The sequence below is a fragment of the Hemiscyllium ocellatum genome, unplaced genomic scaffold (assembly GCF_020745735.1).
Source record: "Hemiscyllium ocellatum isolate sHemOce1 unplaced genomic scaffold, sHemOce1.pat.X.cur. scaffold_2866_pat_ctg1, whole genome shotgun sequence".
In the NCBI taxonomy this organism is placed as follows: domain Eukaryota; kingdom Metazoa; phylum Chordata; class Chondrichthyes; order Orectolobiformes; family Hemiscylliidae; genus Hemiscyllium; species Hemiscyllium ocellatum.
The window spans coordinates 37202-61365 of record NW_026868234.1 but is presented as its reverse complement, the minus strand read 5'-3'; the positions used below and the strand labels follow the sequence as shown (position 1 = coordinate 61365).

Sequence of the window (24164 nt, the reverse complement as noted above, 5' to 3'; positions counted from 1 at the left end):
GGTATGCTTTTCTCTATTGGTCAGAGCATTGAGTGAAGGAGTTGGGAGGTCATGTTGTGGCTGTACTGGACAGTGGTTCGGCCACTTTTGGAATAGTGTGTGTAATTCTGGTCTCCATGCTATGGAAAGATGTTGTGAAACTTGAAAGGGTTTGGAAAAGGTATATGAGGCTGGTGTCAGAGTTAGAGGGTTTGAGCGAGAGGGAGAGGCTGAATAAGCTGGGGCTGTTTTCCCTTCGTGTCGGAGGCTGACGGGTGACATTATAGAAGTTTATACGGGGCATGGATAGGTTGAATAGCCAAAGAATTTTCCTCCGGGTAGGGGAGTCCAAAATTAGAAGGCAGAGGTTTGAGCTGAGAGGGCAAAGATTTAAAAGGGACCTGAGGGGCCACTTTTTCTCACAGAGGGTGCTGCATGTATGGAACGAGCTGACAGGAAATGATGGAGGCTGGTGCAATTACAACATCTGGCTGGGTACATGAAGAGGAAGAGTTTTGAGGACTATGGGCCACATGCTGGCAAATGGAATAGATTGATTTTGGATATATGGTTGGCATAGACTAGTTGGGCGGAAGGATCTGTTTCTGTGGTGTATGACTAACTGTCTTCGGTGAAAGCAGAAGTGTGGTTGTGAAGACAGGACTTTCGGAGCAGCTTTCAAAGATGTTTTGCCCTTACTGGGACCAGAAGAAGTTACAATGAAATCTTTCATTTGTGAGACAGCAAGCAACTAAGTGAGTACATCCGGGAATTTGGGAGAAAGTGGGAATTTGTTGCACTTGGACGATGAAGCCCTACCCTATCCAGTCATTCCTACTGGTGACTGAGACTAGGCCTCGAGCTTTGGGGGGAGTAGGTTTAGGACAGATGAGGAGGAGGAAGTGAGGGCTGCTGGTTTTCCCAGAGAGCAGAGTATCTGCAGAATTCTCTGCCCAAGGAAGCAGGCTCCGAAATGCCCCGGACCTAATTCTTCTGCTTGACGTACCTGTGACTGTAAACTTTGAAGTACTTTGGTTAACTGATGCAAATATTTCCCACTTGTCCAACAATACAGTGTCAGCTGTTTCAGTCATTGAGATGGCTTTGATTCACCTACTAAATATATGTACTCTTATTAGACAATATTCATGACAATGTACGTGAGGTGATGTTATATATGCAAGTTGTAAACAAGTAAAAAAGGCCGACCAAGCAAGGAAGTGCTTAACAAACCCAGGGCATCCTTCTTAGAGTATGCATCTTGTTTGTTTCCAAATTAAACATGCTTCAGATCTTTTCTTAACTGCTTTCTGAAAATCTGGGTGCCACCAGGTTTGTGAGTGTTAACAATAATGTACATAATCAACTGAAATAGGCAGCAGCAAAGAATGAACACAAACCAGTCCAGCAGGGGTCACCCACATTTTGGTTTGAGTGTTGAGGGAGTACCTTTTTTTTTGATACCTTTATGGGTATCAGTACCACACTCAGGCTAATGTGCATTGAAACCAGATTATGAAGTGTTAACTTTTCTGCAAACTTCCACCTGTGTGTGTCTCTGCAACATTTTCCAACTTTCCTCATATCTCAGTTTGCCAGCTTTTGTTTATTCCTTCCTTCCAAGACTAACGAAGCACACACTTTCCAGAACAGTCCAAATTAGGGAGTTGAGCCTCCTAAGTCCTGGCTATGACACACAGCTGCTTAACCAACTGTGCAAACTCTCAATATCTGTTAGTCGTTCCATTTGCAAATCGAACACTGTTTTCAAAGTAAGTTGTTCGTGTCTCTGCATGAGTCCACAACCCGGTGAAATACAGCGGAGTCTTTAATGGTCGCCCAATGTGTCTTGTATGCCAAATTCATTCAAGTCTGGATGTCCTGAACTGAGCAATTATACTTCAGATTTCTACTACCCAATTAAAACTAATGTTGGGCACTCCAATGGATTCGAGGCATTTTATATAAATAATTATTCCCTCCGGTGTGGAAACGGGCCCTTCAGTCCAAAACGTCCACAGTGACGCTCCGAAGAGCAGTCCACCCAGACCAATTCCCCTACATTCACCCCTGACTAATGCACCTAACACTACGGGGCAATTAAGCATGGCAAATTCACCTAACCTGCACATCTTTGGACTGTGGGAGGAAATCCGCTCAGACACTGGGAGAATGTGCAAATGCCACACAGGCAGTTGCCCGAAGTGGGAATTGACCCAAATCACTCCAAAAGTTACTGCTTCCAAAAATATTCCAAGTCTTTTCCCTGGGATGAGGGAGTCCAGAACTAGAGAGCATTGGTTTAGGGTGAGAGGGGGAAGATATAAAAGAGACCTAAGGGGCAACGTTTTCACGGAGATATTGGTAAGTGTATGGAATGAGCTGCCAGAGGAAGTGGCGGAGGCTGGCATAATTGCAACATTTAAGAGGCATTTGGATGAGTATATGAATATGAAGAAGTAGTTTGGAGGGATATGGGCCGGGGTGGGCAAGTGGGATTGGGTTAGGATATCTGGTCGGCATGAACGAGTTGGACTGAAGGGACTGTTTTTGTGCTGTACATCTGTGCTTCTGGCTTGCTACTAATGTTTGTCACATCTGTATGCTCAGTTTCTCTCTGTTGGTGTAAATGCCTTAATGTCTCATTTTGCTCCCCACGTCCTGTCAATAAGCACACCTGCAAATGACTTTGTCAGTCACACAAGCAATCGTTTATTCTTTGATACGGCCAGGTCGGTCCACTCTGATCAGCCCAGAAGGATGAATACTCCCGGACCGTTAAAAGAATCCGCCGACTTTTACAGAGTTTGCATAGAGCTTGTGTACATTGTCTACAGTCAAACATGCAGCATGATCACATATTAACAACCAATCAGATCCCACAAAGTCCTCGTCCACTTTTGAGGTCGCCTATCATAATTTCTTGTGAGCAACCTGTTCTTGGAATTATCTTTGCCCTGTCTGGTGGTTAGGGCTAATCCGTTACTTCTGCAATTAATGGTTAGGTTCACATTGTTACTTTTGCATTTGCAATTTTTTTCATTGGATTTACGTCAGTCTGTGATTTCTTGTTTGTTCTGAGTCACGAATATCTGCCTGACTCAGTTCTGACCGAGTTAGCCAGGCAGAAGCCATTTTGTGCAGCTGCTTCAGTCATTTTGTCCTACCTCCCAGATGCCCACACCCTCATTCTTCCCTTTGATCACACCACGATCATTGAAAGGGAAGGCTAATCCAAACCAATGTCCTTCAAGGTGGTCCTGCCATCAACATCCTGTAGAGTGGCACCACTATTTTCGCAGCTAATCTAGTCATAGTTATCATTGCCATCAACATGTGGGTGAGCCATGGGATTACAAAAGGAGCATCTTCTGGGGCAAATCTATATCACTGAGGGACCTCAAGCCTAGCAATTAAATACCTACCAATACCGACAAACGGAAGAAAATTATTCTGACATACATAGCTAAATAAGCCAATTGTACCAAGAGCCCGATCCCCATTTTCCCCAACTGGTACCTTCAAGGAACACCTGGATTTTGTCTTGTATCTTAATAATAGTGCCAGTGCCAGTGTGATCAGGTATGCCCATAATGCATTTATCTTGGACAATGGTGCAGACCTCACCTTCCCAGGCGAGTGTATAGTCTATGGCATACCAATTCTGCATAGAGTAAGAATGCAGATCTGATAATGCCAGTTTATTCTGTTCCAGAGCCCCTCTAGTCTTATTCCCTGGAATAGTCAGGCTGCAACAGAGGGAATTGTGGTTCTTTTGGCTTATCACCCCTGCCGATCCTTCCAACGGAGGAGGGAGGAGGAGGATTTAAAAAGCAGCGACATTTCCTATGCCGCCTTGCTGAGGGGCTCTGAAGCTGTAATAAAGTTCGGTCGCAATAAAGGTTCCCTGTACTTCCTGCCGGGCTCAGACTCATTGAAAGCCGTGAGCCACAAAGCAATTTATTTTAAAGCTGTTCATTTCGTTCTGCCTCCTGCATTAAGTTTCCAATGTCGTGTATCAGATGTAGATTTTTCAGGAGTGCAGAGTTTGTCGTTTCATTGGCATTGTAAAGTTTCCTGGCAGCACGGGAGCTATGTGCTGTGTTCAGTAGAAATAATATGGAGGAGCCGGTGTTAGACTCGGGTGGGTAAAATTAAAAATCATTCAATACAACGTTATAGTCCCAACAGGTTTATTTGAAAGTACGAGCTTTTGGAGCTCTGCTCCTTCATCAGGTGGAGAAAGTGAGGTCTGCAGATGCTGGAGATCAGGTGCACCCCCAGGTCATCTCTGCACAGAAGCTCTTCAGCCACGTTCTCAAACAGACTCGCTACCACAGCCACACAAGTTTCAGAGAACACCTCTGGGACACCCAGACCAACCAACCCAACCACCCCGTGGCTCAACACTTTAACTCCCCCTCCCACTCCACCAAGGATATGCCGGTCCTTGGACTTCTCCATCGTCAGACCATAACAACACGACGGTTGGAGGAAGAGCGCCTCATCATCCGCCTGGGAACCCTCCAACCACAAGGGATGAACTCAGATTTCTCCAGTTTCCTCGTTTCCCCTCCCCCCACCTTGTCTCAGTCTAATCCCTCGAACTCAGCACCGCCTTCCTGACCTCTCCGCCCCCACCCCACTCCGGCCTATCACCCTCACCTTGACCTCCTTCCACCTATCGCATCTCCAACGCCCCTCCCCCAAGTCCCTCCTCCCTACCTTTTATCTTCGCCTGCTGGACACACGTTCCTCATTCCTGAAGAAGGGCTTATGCCCGAAACGTCGAATCTCCTGTTCCTTGGATGCTGTCTGACCTGCTGCGCTTTTCCAGCAACACATTTTCAGCTCCTCCTTCAGGTGGTGATGGAGAATAAGATCATGGTCACAATTTATATCCAAAGGAGTCCAGTGTCACAGATGTGATACATTAAACAATTCTAGATTTAAATCTTTTAGAATGGATTTCTGCTCTTTGGTTTGTTAATCCCAGAACATGTTTTAAATAGCATTCTCAAGAATGTAATTTAAATGCAGAGCTTTTCTAACAAAAAATGTCAAGTCTGACTCGACATTGGGACCCAGACAGAATTCACAACTATTGTTAGAAAAGTTCTGCATTGAAATGAAATGTACCACCAACACCCACCGCGCCCCTGTGCATTCTCACCTGCCACCCACCGTGCCCTCAGTCCACTGCCCTCCATGATCCACAGCATTGTGTCCATTCCATCTCTCCCCCAACACCTGCTCCATTCTCTCTGTCATGCCACCCTCTGCACCCTTGTCCATTTTCTCTCTCTCTCTTGTCTTCCCCCCCCCCCCCCAGCCATCCCCATCCATTATCTTTCCCTGCCTTGCGCACCCCCTCCCCTCCACTCCCTCTTTGATCGCTGTTGATGAAGAGAGAGAGAATGGATGCTGACAAGTCGACCTGGGAGACAGGAGGGGCCAGAAAGAGGTTATATTTAAAATTGAGAACAGGTAAAATTATACATTCAGAAACATCATTAAAGTCTGAAAGCGTGTTCAATTTTTAAAAGAGCTGCTGAAATCTTTCTGAAACTTGCACTGAAGTATATGTAGTTAGGCCACAGCTCAGGACAGGCTGCAAATGGTGAATGGTTTATTTTGGGTGTTGTGAAAGTTGGTTCCGACCACGTAGTATTAGAGTCACAGAGTTGCAGAGCACAGAACCAAATCCTACACTCCAGGCTGATCAGACATCCTAACTGAATCTAATGACCCATTTGCCAGCATTTGATCCACATCCTTCAAAATCCTTCTTAATCCAGATGCCTTTTAAATGTTGTAATTGTACCAGCTTCCACCACATCCTTCGGCAGCCCATTCCATATACACGCTACCCTCTGTGTGAATAGGTTGTCCCTTAGGTCCTCATTCCTGAAGAAGGACTTATGCCCGAAACGTCGATTCTCCTCCTCGGATGCTGCCTGGCCTGCTGTGTTTTTCCAGCACCACATTTTTCTTTAGGTCCGAAATATATCTCTTGCCCCTCCCCAAAACCGATGCCCTCCAGGTTGGACCCCCCCACTCCGACGCTGTACCCTTTTTTTCTCCAATTGGCATTTGGACAGTTAAAATCCGTCAATCATACAAGCATCACCACAGAGCACATGCTCCTCGTTGTCAACAAGTACTGCGCTTGTTTGCCGGCTCCAGCAAAACACTGGCGCATGCTCCTCGCTTTCCGCAGAAAAGTTAAAAACCACACAACCGGTTATAGCACTAGCTAGTGCTTCCGATTAAACCTGTTGGGCTATAACCTGGTGTTGTGATTTTTAACTTTGTACGTCCCAGCTAAACACCGGCATCTCCAAATCATTCCGCAGAAAAGAAAAGGCGCGCCGCGACTTTATTTTGATAGACCAATAGTGAGCCCTGTATCTCGGGCTCTCTCACTGGAAAAGCACACCAGGTTAGGCAGCATCCAAGGAGCAGGAGAGTTGACGTTTCATCTGGAATGATTGCGGATGTAGGAAGGGGTCTCAGCGTCCTTCTACACCAGTCACTGCCAGTTGTCAGACAGGTGCAGCCAGCAATTAGCAAGACAAGTGGTACATTAGCAATAGGAATTGAGCTCAGAAGTGGGGATGCCTTCCTGCAGTTCGGGGGTGGGGGGTCATTGAATATATTCAAGACTGAGTTCATCTGATTTTTGAACAACAAAGAAGTGGATGTTTATGGGGGTTAGCACGAAAATGATTTTAAGACCAGTACAGCAGAACAGTTACAGAGTTATACAGCACAGAAACAGACCCTTCAGTCCAACTAGTCCATGCTGGATATAGTTACAAACTACACCTGCCAGTGTATGGCCCATTTCCCTCTGAACCTTTCCTATTCATGTACTTTATCCAAAGGTTGTTTTTTTTTAATCATTGTACCTGCATCCACCACTTTCTCTGCATTATTTTGCACAAACCACTCTATGTTTAAAAAAAAAGTGCCCCCCTGCCTTTTTAAATCTTTTTATCCTCTCAACCTTCCCTTCAAATTTGCTGCCTAATCTTGAAAACCCCCCACCCTAGGGAAAGGATAGCTGGCAGTCATCTCATCTATCTCCCTCATGATTTTATAAACCTCTGTAAGGTCAAAATCTCCCTGTGCTCCAGTGAGAAAGTCCCAGCCTATCCACCTAGGTGTTGGTAGATTCATATCCAGTTATGATCTTTTTGAATGCTGGTGCAGGCTTGAACAGCAGATGGCCCTTACTACTTTCTTCTATCTTTATTCCCCCCTTCCCCCCCCCCCCCCAAGTCCAGGACAGCAAGAGACCGTAAGACATAGGAGCAGAATTAGGCCATTTTAACCCATCAGGTCTGCTCTGCTATTCAATTTATGGCTGATAGGTTTCTCAAATCTGTACTCCCACTTTGTCCTGTATTCCTCGATCCCCTTAATGCTCAAGAACGTCTCTATCTCAGAATGATCAAAGAAAGAGAGGGCCGATCAGGGATAGCACAGGAATTTGTGTAGAGAGTCTGAGGAGGTAGGGGGAAGCTCTAAATGAGTTTTTTGCTTCTGTCTTTACTAAAGGAAAGGACCTTGAAGTGAATGAAAACCATTGAGGAGCAGGAAAGCATGCTGGAACAGATAGAGATTGAGAAAGCCGATGTGTTGAAAATTTTGACAAACATTAAGTTTGACATGTCACCAGGCCAGACCAGATTTGTCCTCTGCCTCTTTGGGAAGCGAGAAATGTGATTGCTTCACCGCTTGCGAAGATTTTTGCATCCTCGTGTCCTCCGGAGTTGTACCTGAGGACCGGAGGGAGGCAAATGTAATTCCTCTCTTCAAGAAAAGAAATAGGGAAATCTGTCGTCTGTAAGGTGTTAGAAATGGATTCTGAGGGATAGGATTTTATGACCATTCTGGAAGAGCATGGCTTGATTAAAGGCAGTCAGCATGACTTTGTGAGGGGAAGGTCATGCCTCACATATCTTATTGAGTTCTTTGAGGATGTTACTTGACAAGTCGATGAGGGGTCGAGAGGTGCATGTGCTGTATATGGATTTCGGTAAGGCATTTGATAAGGTTCCCCATGGTAGGCTCGTTCAGGTCAGGAGGAATGGGATACAGGGAAATTTAGTTGTCTGGATACAGAATTGGCTGGTCGACAGAAGACAGCGAATGATAGTGGAAGGAAAATATTCTGCCTGGAAGTCAGTTGTGAGTGGTGTTCCACAGGGCTCTGTTCTTGGGCTCTACTCTTCTTGTAATTTTTATTAATGACTTGGATGAGGAGATTGAAGGATGGGTTCGCAAGTTTGCAGATGACACAAACGGTTGGAAAGTGTCATTGACAGTATAGAGGAATGTTGTAGGCTGCAGCGTGACATTGATAGGATGAACAGATGGGCTGAGAGGTGGAGATGGAGTTCAACCTGGATAAATGTGAAGTGATGCGTTTTGGAAGGTCGAACTTGAATTTGAGTACAGGATTAAAGACAGGATTCTTGGCAGTTGAGGAATAGTGGGATCTTGGTGTAGGTACGTAGATCCCTTAAAATTGCCACCCAGGTGGACAGGGTTGTTAAGAAAGCAATGGTGTTTTGGCTGAGAGGTGGGAGATGGAGTTCAACCTGGATAAATGTGAAGTGATGCATTTTGGAAGGTCGAACTTGAAATTTGAGTACAGATTAAAGACAGGATTCTTGGCAGTGTGGAGGAACAGTGGGATCTTGGTGTGCAGGTACGTAGATCCCTTAAAATTGCCACCCAGGTGGACAGGGTTGTTAAGAAAGCATATGGTGTTTTGGCTCTCATTAACAGGGGGATTGAGTTTAAGAGCCGTGAGATCTTGTTGCAGCTCTATAAAACTTTGGTTGGACCGCACTTGGAATACTGTGTCCAGTTCTGGTCGCCCTATTATGGCAAAGATGTGGATGCTTTGGAGAGGGTTCAGAGGAGGTTTACCAGGATGCTGCCTGGAATGGAGAGCTTATCTTGCTAAGGGAGATTGACTGAGCTCAGATCTTTTTCATTGGAAAAAGGAAGGAAGAGAGGGGACCTAATTGAGGTGTACCGGATAATGAGAGGCATAGATAGAGTTGATAGCCAGAGGGGACCTCATTGAGGTGTACCGGATAATGAGAGGCATAGATAGAGTTGATAGCCAGAAACTTTTTCCCAGGGCAGAAATTGTTAACATGAGGGGCCATAGTCTTAAGCTGTTTGGCGGAAAGTATAGAGGGGATGTCAGAGGTGGGTTCTTTACGCAGAGAGTTGAGAGAGCTTGGAATGCATTGCCAGCAGCAGTTGTGGAAGCAAGGTCATTGGGGATACTTAAGAGACTGCTGGACATGCATATGGTCACAGAAATTTGAGAGTTTGTACATTAGGTTTACCTCTCATCAATGGTCAGCACAACATCGTGGGCTGAAGGGCCTGTTCTGTGCTGTGCTGTACTGATCTATGTTCTAATTATCCTCAGTGACCTGGCCTTCACAGCGTTCTGTGGCAGTGAATTCCATAGATTCACCACTCTCTGGCTGAAGAAATTTCTCCTTACCTCCATTCTGAAAGGTCTTCCCTTTACTCTTAAGGCTGTGCTCACTGGTTCTAATCCCTCCAACCAATGGAAACATCTTCCTAACTTCCACGCTTTCCAGGCTGTTCAGTATTCTTTGTTTCAGTTAGAACCCCCCTGCTTGTGGGCCTATTAACCAGCGTCAACTGCATCCTTCAGGATGAGTTACAGCAGGGATTAGGTTGAACAAACTGAGAATGGAGGGAGAGTGTGTGGGATAGAGATTTTCAACTTCTTAAGAATAAGCGAGGAAAGAGAGTTCACTATAAATTAGAACTGATCAGGTGGGCTGATTGGCCAAAGTGTGGTAGATGGAGTTTAATTCAGAGAAATGTGTGGTTTGCATTTTGGTCAAGCAATCCAGGCAGGACTGACACCGTTAAGGGGAGTGTTGCAGAACAAAGAGACCTTGGAGTGCAGGTTCATAGAAAGTGGAGTCACCTGTAGACAGAATAGTGAAGGAGGCATTTGATATTCTTTCATTTATTGGTCAGTGCATTGAGTATAGGAGTTGGGAGGTGATGTTGTGGCTGTGTAGGACATTGGTTAGTCCACGTTTGGAAGACAGCATTCATTTCTGGTCGCCCTTTTACGGGAAAGATGTTGTGAAACTTTGAAAGGTGTCAGAAAAGATTTACAAGGCTGCTGTCAAAGTTGGAGGGTTCGAGCTACAGGGAGAGGCTCATTCGGCCGGGGATATTTTCCCGAGAGCATTAGAGGCTGAGGGGTGACCTTATAGACATTTATAAGGGGCATGGATGGGGTGAATATCCAAGGTCTTTTCCCCAAGGTAGGAGAGTCCAAAACTAGAAGGTATATGTTTGAGAATTTTTAAAGGCATCTGGATGGGTACATGAATAGAAGGGTTTAGAGGGATATGGGCCACATGCAGGCAAATTGGACTAGATTAATTTAGGATATCCGCTTGGCCGGACAAGTTGGACCAAAGGGCCTGTTTCTGTTCTGTATGACTCAAATCTTCCTCAGTGAAAGCAGAAGTGTGATTGTGAAGGCTGGAGTTTCAGAGCAGCTTTCAAAGATGTTTTGCCCTTAATGGGAGCAGAAGAAGTTACAATGAAATCTTGTATTTGTGAGACAGCAACTGAGTGAGTAAGTACATCTGAGGTTTTGGTGGAAAGTGGGAATTCATTGCACTGTGGCGATGAAGTCCTACCTATTGAGTCATTTCTGCTGGTGAATGAAACCAGGTCTCAAGATTAGGAGTAGAAGATTCAGGACACAGATGAGGAGGAACTGCTTTTGCTAGAGTGTAGTGAATCTATGGAATTCTCTGTCTAAGGAAGCAGTAGAGGCAGCTTTGTTAAGTATGTTCAAGACACAGTTGGATGGGTTTTGCAATGGTAGGGGAATTAAGGGTAGTTGGGATAATGCAGGGAGGGGAGGATCTGAGATAATGGATAGATCAGCCATGACCTTAATGAATCGCGGAGCATAATGAATGGATGGGCCAAATGGCCTACTCCTGCTATTATTATGAAACTACAACCCTGCATTTCCCATGGCCTACCCACCTCACCTTGACATTATGGGCAATTTAGCATGAACAATCCAAATCAAGACAGTGACCAGTGTAGTGATGTGGGAAATGAACTTCAGAGAATGATAGGGACAAGGATAGGAAATGTACCAGCAATCAAAACTGGATTCTAAAGATCACAAAAATTGAAACCAGAAACGGTATCTGAATGTGTGCTGCATTGTAACAAAAGTGAATGAGTTGACTGCAAACATTGAAGAGAATAATTATGAATCGAGATTCCCAGCAGAGACATGGCTTCAGGATGACAAGGATTGGATCCTGAATATTGAGGGTTTGGTCAAATGGAAAGTGAGGTAAAGGTAGAGGGTTGGTGCTGCTAATGAAAGCACTGATCACAGGGTAGTCTGGTGTCAGCTCGGATTTCAAGTCCTGATTTCTCTGTCCTGTGTTGATCTCCTCCTCATCTGTGTCCTGATGTCAGTCTGTTCTCCGCTTTGCTGGATTTCTGCTGAAGCTTTGCCCCTTCCCCCTGCTTTTTTTTCACCTTCCGGAACAATAAAGCATTCAGCCAATCAAGCCCCAATCCACAATCCCCCAGCCTGTCAACCATCCAGACACACAGTGTAATCATAGCAGGGAATCACACAAGAAAAATGAAACCAAATTTGAAACAAATAGGTGCTCGTGTTTAATGTTTGTTCATTCGGACGTAAAGCAGAAATGGGGGTCTCCCAGGATTCTGGGACTGTCCTACTTGAGGAAATCTCTCTCTCTTACATCTATCTATGAGAACCCAGCTCTGATTTACAACAATATTTACACCAACAGAAGTAAGACATCTGTTCTCAAATAGACAGAGATAAACAGGATGGAAATAGACACTTTCTCTCTCATGTGCGCACCCACACAAGTCCACAGGAGTGAATGTATATTTGCAGAATTATATTTGCAGAACTGAGCAGAAATGTCACTTTATCAAAATTTAAGTTTTATGAAGAAGGTGCCTTCCAGGAAGACTGAGATTTGCATATTAATGATACCTGCAACCCATTTGAAAAGATGAAAGACTTAACAATCCAGGTTTGTTAAATGTACCATTTCAGTGGCAGGACACTGTCATGTTTTTCTATAAATTCTATATCTTGTGATCTTATTCTCCACAATCACCTGATGAAGGAACAGCGCTCCAAAAGCTAGTGCTTCTCAATAAACCTGTTGGACTATAACATGCTATTGTGATTTTTAACTTTGTCCAAGTTAGGGGGGATTGGCTATGCTAAATTATCCATAGTGCCCAGGATGTGCAGGTTAGGTATGATAGTCAGGGAGTAGAGCAACAGGTCTAGGGGAATGTGTGTTAGGTGGGTTACCCTTCGAGGGTTGGTTTGGACTCGTTGCGCCGAGTGGCCTGCTTCCACACTGTGGGGATTATTGAAGTGCACCTCGCCTTGCCCCTTTTGTTTCACCCCCTATTCCCTCCCCCTCCCCCACCCATTGATGGCATCACAACGCAGCAGTGGCCCTGTCAGTTTGAGTGAAACTCCCTCTCTCTGGGCAACTCTTCATCCTGGGAGGGAGAGAGAGGGGAGGGGGGAAATCCATTCACTTGTGGCAATTGGAGTGAATCCAGCAAGGGAGCAGATGCTGCAAACTCAGGTATTTGTCTTAATTACCCAGGTGAGGAGGGACAGAAGGATGGGGAGGGGCTGTTTTCCCCATCGCGCCAGAGCCTGAGAGGTGACATTATAGACTTTTATAAAATCATGAGCATGGATAGGGTAAATAGACAAAGTCTTTCCCTTGGGATGGGGGGAGTCCTGAACTGGAGGATCATAGGTTCAGGGTGAGGGCAGTGGGGAAATGTAAAAGAGACCTCGGGGCAACCTTTTCTGAAGAGGGTGATGCGTATATGGAATGAGCTGCCAGAGAAAGTGGTGGGGGCTGGTGCAATTCCTACAGTTAAAAGGCATCTGGATGGGCGGATGAATACAAAGGGTTCAGATGGAGAGGGGCCAAGTGGTGGCAAATGCGACTGGCATCATATAGATGTACAGCATGGAAACAGACCCTTCGATTCAACTCATCCTTGCTGACAAGATAGCCAACCCAATTTAGTCCCAGCTGCCAGCACCTGGCCCATATAGGGGCCAAGTGATAGCAAATGTGACTAAATTAATTCAGGAAATCTGGTCAGCTCGGACAGGTTGGGCCCAAGGGTCTGGTTCCGTGCTGTGTGACTCTAATCATCTTCAGTGAAAGCAGAAGTGTGGTTGTGATGACTGGACTTTCAGGGCATGTTTTGCTCTGACTGGAAGCAGCAGAGTTTGACTGAAGTGTATTGGTGTTATTGCCTTGATGTCTCCGTTTTCTCCCATCTTCCTGGGGTAATTAACCATTTTGTTTGGTTCTTCCTCAAGAGACTGCATTGCAGGTTCACCCTGAATTGACACTTTTTTTTTGCTTCCCAAAAACAGATCTGCTCACTCTCAGCAGGATCCCAGTGTTGTGAAAGATAGTAACTTTCAGGTGGAGGTATCCAAAATTCAGAGAGATGTCAGTCTTCATATTTTTGCTCATCTGTCCCTGTAAGATCCTGAATCAGCATCTTCAGGATAATTAGTTATATTGGAGTGAGAACAGAGAGTGGGATGGTGCTTTCAATTTTGTGGAATAACAAAAGACCAGAATATTTTGCAGAAAGTAGAATTGCTTGTTCTAAATTTTTACCCTGCACTGACTAGTGACTTTTGTAATCTCTCTTTAAACAGTGTATTTGAAGATAGAAGCTTCAAAATCAACACATGAAGTCCTTATACCCGAAACGTTAACTCTCCTGCTCCTCGGATGCTGCCTGACCTGCTGCACTTTTCCAGTACCACACATTTTGACACTGACTCTCCAGGGTCTGCAGTCCTCACTTTGACGTCAATGTCTGACAGTCACTCAATCCAGCGGGACCGGAAACAATTTTCAACTATGATTCTGTGAGAAGGAGCAAAGTGTTTTGGTTCCTGTTTGAGTACATTTTCAGCATCAGTGGGACTGGATGAGAGACCCTACTGTTGCAGCGCATTGAGTGTGGGGCGTGTAGCAGCATCTACAGCCTGGAAAGAGGAATTGACGGCAGGGAGGGGCTGGAAACGTGTGTGTGTATTTGTGTGCAGCTGAAGCTTCGGCCATGGAGAAACCTGAGGAATCCCGCCCCGTGGAGAAATGGTGGAAGTGTGGTGATGAGGGAAAAGGCTTCCATTTCCCGTCTGCCCTGGAGATTCATCAGCGCATCCACACAGGGGAGAGGCCGTTCTCCTGCCCCGAGTGTGGGAAGGCCTTCAGCAAATGCTCCGACCTGCTGAGGCACCAGCGATCCCACACAGGGGAGAGGCCCTTCAACTGCCCCAAGTGCTGGAAGAGATTTACCCGGGCCTCCCACCTGCTGAGGCACCAGCGGGCCCACACAGGGGAGAGGCCGTTCTCCTGCCCAGAGTGTGGGAAGAGATTTGCCCAGGCCTCCAACCTGCTGACCCACCGGCGGGTCCACACCGGGGAGAGGCCCTTCAGCTGCTCAGAGTGTGGAAAGGCCTTCAGCAATTCCCCTAACCTGCTGAGGCACCGGCAGGTCCACACTGGGGAGAGGCCCTTCAGCTGCCCCGAGTGTGGGAAGGCCTTCAGCGATTTCTCTTCCCTGCTGACCCACCAGCGGAGCCACACTGGGGAGAGGCCCTTCAGCTGCCCTGAGTGCGGGAAGGCCTTCAACAATTCCTCTTCTCTCCTGATCCACCAGCGGATCCACACTGGGGAGAGGCCATTCAGCTGCCCGGAGTGTGGGAAGGCCTTCCGCCATTCCCCCAACCTGCTGAGGCATCAGCGGGTCCACACTGGGGAGAAGCCTTTCAGCTGCCCCGAGTGCGGGAAGGCCTTCAGTAATTCCTCCAACCTGCTGACCCACCAGCGGATCCACACTGGGGAGAGGCCCTTCAGCTGCCCCGAGTGTGGGAAAGCCTTCAGCAATTCCTTCAACCTGCTGACCCACCGGCGGGTCCACACGGGGGAGAGGCCCTTCAGCTGCCCTCAGTGTGGAAAGGACTTCACTCGCTCCTCCCTCCTCCGGAGGCACCAGCAAGTTCACGTAGGGTGATTGAAGGAGTGACGGCTGAGTGCCATTATCGACTGGACTATTAACCCAGTTCCAGGGACTCCTGGGTTTGAATCCCACTGCGGCAGATGGCGCTATACAGGGTCTGAGTGAAATTGCTGAGTGAGTCAATACTTCCTCCAGGTTAAGGCTGTACCAAGGATCCAATTACAAAGGGACAACTCAGTGGTGACCAATAGTAAAGACAGTGATGGGGGGGGTGGGGAGAGTGTGTGCGCTTTGACTTTGAACTGTTTAAACAGCAGCTACTTTTTCTCTGCTATTTTGCTGAGGGGATCTGAAGCTGTAACAAAGTTGGGTTGCAATAAAGGTTACCTGAACTTGCTGCTGGGCTCAGACTCTCATTGAAAGCTTTGAGCTCCAAGAGTTTTTGTTTTAAAGCTGCTCATTTCTTTCAGCCTCCTGTGCTAAGCTTCCAATGTCGCTTTCAGATGGAGTCATGAATGAGCAACCAATATAATGAGAAATTGTCAATTTCTCACGAGTGCAGAGTGTGTCATTTCATCAGCATTGTAAAGTTTCCTGGCAGCATCAAGAGGTGTGGACTGTGTTCGTGAGAAATTATGTGGAGGAGCCAATGTTGGACTGGGCTGGATAAAGTTAAAAATCACACAACACCAGGTTATAGTCCAACAGGTTTATTTGGAAGTATGAGCTTTTGGAGCACTGCTCCTTCATCAGGTAACTGTGGAGCAGGATCATAAGACACAGATTTTATAGCAAAAGATCACAGTGTCATGCAACTGAAATGACATATCGAACAAACCAAGATTGCTGTTGAGTCTTTCACCTTTTAGAATGAGTTGCAGGTTTCAGTTCATTAATCTGTAAATCCCAGAACTACTATTAATTCATGTTCTTGAGATGACTTAAGGTTTTTTTAAAAAAAAGTGACATCTCAGCCCAGACAATGCATTAAAGGTGTGAGGTTCGAGTCTATCAGTATCCCAATCTTGAATCAGACTGGTTCTAGTTCCAAAGTAGGAATTTATAAAATATTACACGGATTGACTGTCTGTAGTTTCTGCACTTTTTGAACAAAGTAGAATGTATCTGCAAACATAATTCTGCCAATAACAGTTTGCCCAAAAAGTGATGTGAGAGTGCACGTAAGAGTGTGCACATGTTTGGTAAAGTGAGAGTGTGATGGAGTATAAGCCTGAGTGTTGGGGGCATGTATGTGTGGGTGTCTGAGAGAAAGCGTGTGTATGAGTGAGCTATTAAAAGCGAGGGCTTGCGTTTTGCTAAAACAAGAAGGGCAGTTAATGGTAGGGCCCTGTGTTGTGCTGTAAAAGAGAGACATGGTGGGGTTCAGGTTCATAGTTCTTTGCCTTAAAGATTTCCTTTTCACGTCATTGATATTAAAATATCTCAATATATAATAATGAAGCAGCTCATTTATTCTGAAATTATTTCAATTAGTTGGTCAATTGCCAAATAATAGCTGCATAACTGTTGTCAATATTGATACCCAGGAAAGCTGTTTTGTTTAGTATATTTCCTTTGTAAAGATCTTATCCAAATTACAAAATGATTGTATTTTCATATGAAATAAAGTTTGCAGTGTTTTATTAAATAGTTGAAAGTACCTTTGCACTTAATTGCTCTGTTTGGAATTAAACATTGTGAAAGATCACTTTTATCAAAGTCACAATTTATGGTGAATCTATTAACAAACGAATGTTGCCATTTGCTCTTGAATTATCACAAATTCAATTTGAAATTCTTGAATGAATTGAATAAGGGATAAAAAGTGAATATTTATTGCACTTTTTCTGAAATTCTCTGCGCTGCCATTGTTTTTGGTTAAATGTATGTAACCCTCATCATAACTTTGTATTTCTTTGATGTTTCATTTGTCACTGCTACTGCCCAAATAGTCTTTAAAAAAGTTTTGGCATTTGGTGAAGTTGTGAATTTTTAGTCTCGTAACATTGTTTCACAACTGAATAGTCTGAAGATTAATTTCAGTACATACAGGAACGTCAAAGAGATTGTGATGATAGAAAGTCAGCATGTAGAATTGCCAATGAAATGTAAACAGTGGCTGCTCTTAATTTGGTATCAATTGAAATGGTAAGAATAAGTAAAAATTATGGCATTGTGCATTGTGTGTGGTGTGAGTTCAGAATTTTTCTAATCCTTTAATTCTGACACCTACAGTGATGGCAGTGAACTGTTTTATTTGATCGTGGAATGTGAGCATCATTGGCAGAGCCAGTATTTGACTGCAGAGAACACATATGAATATCCGATGAGGTTGAGTTGCAACTGTGGCATAACAGATTGCACTGGCTTGCACTGTACTCTGACAAGACAGAGACTTTGGGAGGAGAACAAAAATAGGAATTTCTACTTCAATTTTGATGGTCCCACTTATATCTCTCAAAAGGAGATTGTTTGGTCCATCACATTTATAATGGCTCTTTTGTTGAATTATTTCCCTGCATCCACATATAACTGGAATCGTTTTCTTTTCAAGAATTTTGCAATTATCTTTGCCCTTTACGCGTTCCATTACCCCTTCAAGGTCATTCCCAATCGTAATAACTTGCTTATTTTCTTAAAAAATTAAACCACCTCACGGCCATTCCCCCCCCCCCCCACCCCAAAAAAGCCCCTTTTTCAAAGTGCCTGCACTATTTCCAATATGGTCATGTTTTCTAAATATTACTATGTACTTCTATTTTTTGAACAAGTCTCTTTAGATTTCAATGTATCTTTTTAAATATAAAAATGCCCCCTTACTTGTAGCTCAGCCCTTTACATGTATTGTTTCTCTCAGCGCAATCTTGACCCTCGGTAATGTATATTTACCCCTCGAGAAATGAGTATGTCTCTTAAAGGGATATTTCTGCTTACAAATAGGGCAACGTTTTTTCGCAATGTAGTTTTATTTAAATATAACTGCGTCACTTTACTTATTAAAATATCCCTTTGAATGTGCCCACATCCCTTTGAAATGTAATCTTTCCATTTATATCTCTTTATAAGCCCGTTAAAATGTCTGTGTCCCTTTAAAATGCAGATTTACCCCTTTAGATATGAGGCCGTTCTGTTAGATGTCGGAATATCTGTTTAAATGGAGCCGTGAGCTTTCCCAATGTAGACAGGGCTCCTCGAAACGTGGCAGTGTCCCCCCTGCAGCTGCAGAGCGAGACAGGAGAGTTTGTTTTTGTGAATGAGCAGTTGTAGCGCGAGGTGGCTGTTGCTTGGTGACGGTGAGGCTCCCCCGGCCCCGCCCATCCCCCCGTGCAGACGTCACGCGGGGGCGAAGGCGGTTGGGAGGAGAAGTCGCTCGAGCGGGGAAGCGGCGGCCGTTAGGAAAATGGCGCCGTGCGGCCCGGGGCAGACCCCCGTCACTGGTCACCGCCGCCTTCCTGGTGCAGCTGCTGTGTCACGGCCACACCGGCCGGCTGTACAGCAGGCAGGAGCCGGTGACCATTCTGGAGGCGGATGGGGTTAAGGGCCTGTTTGGGAACTGGTCGGCCGCCTGGGTGGTGGAGTTCTACTGGTCGTGGGCGGCCCCTGTGTCAACTATGGGGCCACCTGGAAGGTACTGGGCCCGGGAGGTGAAAGGTGAGGCAGGTTGTGGGGGGGACGGAGGGGAAGGAATGTGGGGCCTGTCCTGTCATAGTCACATTTTACACTCACTTTCCATCTGCTTTTACTGGCGCTTCTGCTGTTTACCCCTCACTGTTTTTTAATCCTTGTGCTGTTTACCCCTCACTGTTACTTGTGCAATTGCTGAGGGTAGTGTGTAAATACTAGTGAAGGATACTATGCACCAGCATGTATATGTTCCTCAGTCATTGAAGGGGCAGGACCTGTTGAGAATGGTTAGTAAAGTATGTGGTGCACTAAGCCTTGTTAACTTGGAGATAGTTTGGTATTTGTAAAAATATACTTTTTTATTATTTAGAATCATAAAGATGTACAGCACATGAACTCACCCATTTGGTCCAACCTGTCCATACCAACCAGATATCCTAACTTAATCTAGTCCCATTTGTCACCACTTGGTTCATATACCCATCCAGATGCCTTTTAAATGCTGTAATTATACGGCCTCCATTACTTCCTCTTGCAGCTCATTCCATACATGCACTATCCTCTGCATGGAAAAGTTGCCCCTTAGGTACCTTTAATATCTTTCTGCTCTCACCCTAAACCTATGCCCTGTAGTTGTGAACCTCACCCCTACTCTGGGGAAAAGACATTTTAAAAAATGTTGAGCAGCCAGACAAAAGCGATAAAATGTTGAGCCACATGGGGAAAAAGAACTGTGGCTCTACCCTTTATTTCTCCTCTTGGCATTTGAACATTTAATATCTGTCAATAACACCAGCATCGCCACAGAGCACATTGTGTCTGCTCCTCGGTGTGAACAACAGCACACCTGCTCGCTGGTGTCACCAGTACATTGTCCATGCTCCTCGCTGTCGGCAGAAAAGAGACATCGCTTATCTCTGTTCCCTTTATTCTTAAAGCTGTGTCCTCTGGTCCTAGTCTCTCCTACCAATGGAAACATCTTCCCAATGTCATTGCACTGTGGGGATGAAGCCCTAGCCTGTCCAGTAATTTCTGGTGGGTGAGACGAGGCCTCAAGGTTAGAGGGAGTAGCTTTCAGACAGAGATGAGGAGGACCTGCTTTTCCCAGAGGGTCGTGGATCTATGGAATAGTCTAGATTAGAGTGGTGCTGGAAAAGCACAGCAGGTCAGGCAGCATCAGGAGAGTAGGAAAATCGATGTTTCGGGCAAAAGCCCTTCATCAAAATCTAGAGAATACTCTGGCTAAGGAAGCAATAGAGGCAGCTTCATTAAGTATATTCAAGACACAGTTGGGTGGGATTTGGCCTGGTTGGGGAATTAAGGGGTTCCTTGTGACAGTGCAGGGAAGAGAAGATGAAACGATGGATAGATCAGCCATGATCTTAATGTATGACGGAGCAGGCTCACTTGTAGCAACTGGAGTGAATCCAGAGAGGGAGCAGACTTTGGGACCTCCGGTATGTGTCTTGGTTACCTGGGTGAGGAGAGACAGAAGGACAGGCTGGACTGTTTTCCGTAGCTTGCCAGAGTCTGAGGAGTGACCTTATACACTTTTATATCATCACGAGGGGCATGGATAGGGTAAATAGACGTGGTATTTTCCTTTGGATGGGGCAGTCCAGAACTAGAGGGTAATAAGTTTAGAATCGAGCGTGTGGTGCTGCAGCAAGTCGGGTAGCATCTGAATAGCAGGAAAATTGACGTTTCAGGGAAACTCCCTTCAGGGAAGTGTGTGTGTGTGAGTTTGTGTATAAGATTGTGCGCTGTGAGTGTCTATTTGCATTTGTGTCTGCTTGATAAAGTGAGATTGTAATGGAGTATGAGTCTGTGAGAGGGTGAGAGTTTTGAGGGGGTGGTGTATGTGTATGTCTGAGAGAGAGCATGTGTGTATGAGAGAGGTATGGATATAAGTGAGGGGTTGCATTTTGCTAAAATAAAGGAGGGCAAGACTTGAACAGGTAATGGTAGGGCCCTGGGTCATGTTGTAGAACAGAGACCTGGGGGTGCTCAGGTTCATTGTTCTTGAAAGTTACATCACTGGTAGAGGGGGGTGAAGAAGGTGTTCAGCACACTTGCCTTCATTGTTCACATGCTGAGTACAGGAGTTGGGACATCATGTTGGAGATGCACACAGAAAGTACATTACTCAGAGGGTGATAGGTGCCTGGAACGCATTGCCAGCAGAGGTAGGGACGGTAGATTCATTCAATGTGCATCCGAGCAGTAGGACAGTCGAAGTTTCGGGCACAAGCCCTTCATCAGGAATGATGCGTGGATGTTCAGAGGGGCATCAGCGTCCTTCTGTGCCAGTTGTCAGACAGGTGCAGCAGGCAATGAGCAAGGCAAGTGGTGTGTTAGCAAGAGGAGCTGAAAATGTGTTGCAGGAAAAGCGCAGCAGGTCAGGCAGCATCCAAGGAACAGGAAATTCGACGTTTCGGGCAGAAGCCCTTCATCAAGAATTAGTAAGAGGAATTGAGTTCAGAAATGGGGATGTCTTCCTGCAGTTAGGGGGTCATTTGAATAAATTCAAGGCTGAGTTAATCTGATTTTTGAACGAGAAAAAAGTGGATGTTTATGGAGGAAGGCAAGAAAATGGTTTTAAGATCAGTTTAGAACAGTTCCAGAGTCAGACAACACAGAAACAGACCCTTCAGTCCAATTAAACCGTGCTGACTGTGTTCACAAACTAAACTAGTCCCACCTGTGTGTATTTGGCCCATATCCCTCTGAACCTTTCCTATTCACGTACTTATCCAAATGTCTTTTAAACCTTGTTACTGTACCTACATCCACCACCGTGTCTGGACATTGATTCCACACACAAACTACTCTCAAAAAAAAGGCGCTCCTCCAGTCTTTTGAAAATCTTTCTCCACTCACCTTCCTCATTTACTCCCTAATCTTGAAACCCCCATCCTAGGGAAAGGACACCTGCGGTTCACCTCATCTACCCTCCATGATTTTATGAACCTCCTTTTAAGGTCACATCTCAACCTCATGTGTTCCAGTGAAAAAAGTCCCAGCCTATCCACCCAGCTGTAGGTATATTCATATCAAGTTATGAATTGTTCAATGCTGGTGCTGACTCGAAAGACCGAATGGCCTAGTCTTGCTCCCAACTCTCTCACTCACTCTGTGTCCAGGACAGCAAGAGGCCCTAAGTCAGAGGAGCAGAAATTAGGCCATTCAGTCCATCAGGTCTAATCACCCCATTCAATCGTGGCTGCTAGGTTTCTCAACCCCATTCTCCTTTAACCCTTGATCCCCTTGATACACAAGAACCTATCTGTCTCAGTTTTAGATATCCCCAGTGACCTGGCCTCCACAGCCTTCTATGGAAATAGATTCCACAGAATCACCGCTCTCTGGCTGAAGAAGTTTCTCCTTTCTAAAAGGGCTTCCCTTTACTCTAAGGCTGTGCCTCTCGTCTGAGTCTGTCCTACCAATGGAAACATCTTCGCAACGTCCACTCTGTCTGGGCTGTTCAGGATTATGTAGGTTTCATTTAGACCCACCCCCGCCCCCTCCCGAGTGTGGTCTTATTAATCAGCATGAACCAGATCCTTCAGGATGAGGTACAGCAGGGATTAGGTTCAGTAAACTGAGACTGAAGGGAGAGTATGTGGGATGGAGATTTTCAGCTTCTAGAGAATGAGAGAGAAAAGTGAGTTTGCTATAAATTAGAATTGATCGGATGGGCCAAAGTGTGGTAGATGGAATTAAATTTTGAGAAGTGTGAGTTGTTGCATTTTGGTCAAGCAATCCAGGCAGGACTGACACAGTTAAGGGGAGTGTTGCAAAACAAAGAGACCTTGGAGTGCAGGTTCCGTAGTTCCTTGAAAGTGGAGTCTCAGGTAGACAGGATAGTGAATGAGGCATTTGGTAGGATGGCCTTTATTGGTCAGAGCATCGAGTAGATGAGTTGGGAGCTCATGTTGTGGCTGTCCAGGATGTTGGTTAAGCCAATTTTGGAATACTGCGTTCAGTTCTGGTATCCCTGCTGTAGGAAAGATGTTATGAAACTTTGTAAGGGGTCAGAAAAGATTTGACCTATAGGGAGAGGCTGAATAGGCCAGGGACATTTTCCATGGAGCATCAGAGGCTGAGGGGTAAACTTATAGACCTTTGTAATGGGCATAGGTAGGGGGGGGGGGGGGGGGGGGGGGGGGGGGGGAACCCTACCTTTTCCCCAGGGTAGGGGAGTCCAAGAAAACTAGAAGGCATATGTTTGAGGTGAGAGCAGAATGATTTAACAGGGGTCTGAGGGGCAATCTTTTCACACAGAGGGTGGTGCATGTATGGCACGAACTGCCAGAGGAAGTGGTGGAGACTGGCACAATTACAACATTTAAAAGGCATGTGGATGTCGGTCTGTTCTCAGCTCTGCTGGATTTCTGTTGAAGCTTTGACCCCCCCCCCCACCCAGAAATAGGGCTCTCCCAAGGATTGGTATGGTGTCCTATTTGAGGAATTCTTTCTGTCTTACATCGAACTGTTAGTATGCAGCTCTGATTTACAACAACATTTACATCAACAGGACTAAAGCATCTGTTATCAAATTGGCATAGAGCTATACAGCACGGACATTGACTTTTTCTCTCTCTCATGCACAGACGCACATAACAAGTCCATGGGGTTAAATTTGTATTTGCAGAATGATATTTGCAGATACATTCTATTTTGCTCAAAAAATACACAATCTGTAAGCAGTCAATCCATGTAATATTTTGTAAATTCCACTTTGGAAGTAGAACCAGTCTGACTCAAGACTGGGACACAGACAGACTCTGACCTCACACCTTTAATGCATTATGTGAACTAAGATGTCACATTTTGCTATAAAACCTCGAGTTATCTTGATATGGCGCCTTGCAGGAAGGTCTGGGATTGACATGTGAATGATAGCTGCAACCCAGTCTAAAAGATGAAAGACTTGACAATCCAGGTTTGTTCAATATATCATTTTGGTGGCAGGACACTATAATGTTTTTCTACAAATTGTGTCTTATGATCTTATTCTCCACAACCACCTGAAGGATCAGCGCTCTGAAAGCGAGTGCTTCCAAATAAACCTGTTGAATACTCAACTGGTGGTGTGATTTTTCACTTTGTCCAGGTTAGGATGGATTGACCATGCAGAGATGTGCAGGTTAGGTGCATTAATCAGGGGTTAAATGTAGAGCAATAGAGGTAGGGGAATAGGTGTGGGTCTGTTACCCTTCAGAGGGTCGGTGTGGATTTATGGGGCTGAGTGGCCTGCTTTCGCCGCTCTGGGGATTCTCTGAAGAGAAGGGATTGGCACAAACCCATTTTTTTTTTTTTTTTTGGCTTCCCAAAATCAGACTTCCTCACCTCTCAGCAGTATCCCAATGTTGTGAAAGATATTAACTTTCAGGTGGAGTTATCCAAAATTCAGAGAGATG

At 45.3% G+C, this 24164-nt stretch overlaps 1 protein-coding gene across 1 annotated transcript; it reads left to right on the top strand.

The window, feature by feature from the left end:
* Positions 1–680: 680 nt before the first annotated feature.
* LOC132812663 (gastrula zinc finger protein XlCGF7.1-like) lies at positions 681–15396 on the top strand. Its single transcript, XM_060822982.1, has 2 exons — positions 681–734; positions 13805–15396. The coding sequence occupies exon 2, from the start codon at positions 14215–14217 to the stop codon at positions 15169–15171; it is 957 nt and encodes a 318-aa protein (XP_060678965.1). The 5' UTR covers positions 681–734; positions 13805–14214; the 3' UTR covers positions 15172–15396.
* The last annotated feature ends 8768 nt before the right edge of the window (positions 15397–24164 follow it).

Coding starts and splice junctions, on each gene's coding strand:
- LOC132812663 (XM_060822982.1), top strand. CDS start 14,215: ATGGAGAAACCTGAGGAATCCCGCCCCGTGGAGAAATGGTGGAAGTGT.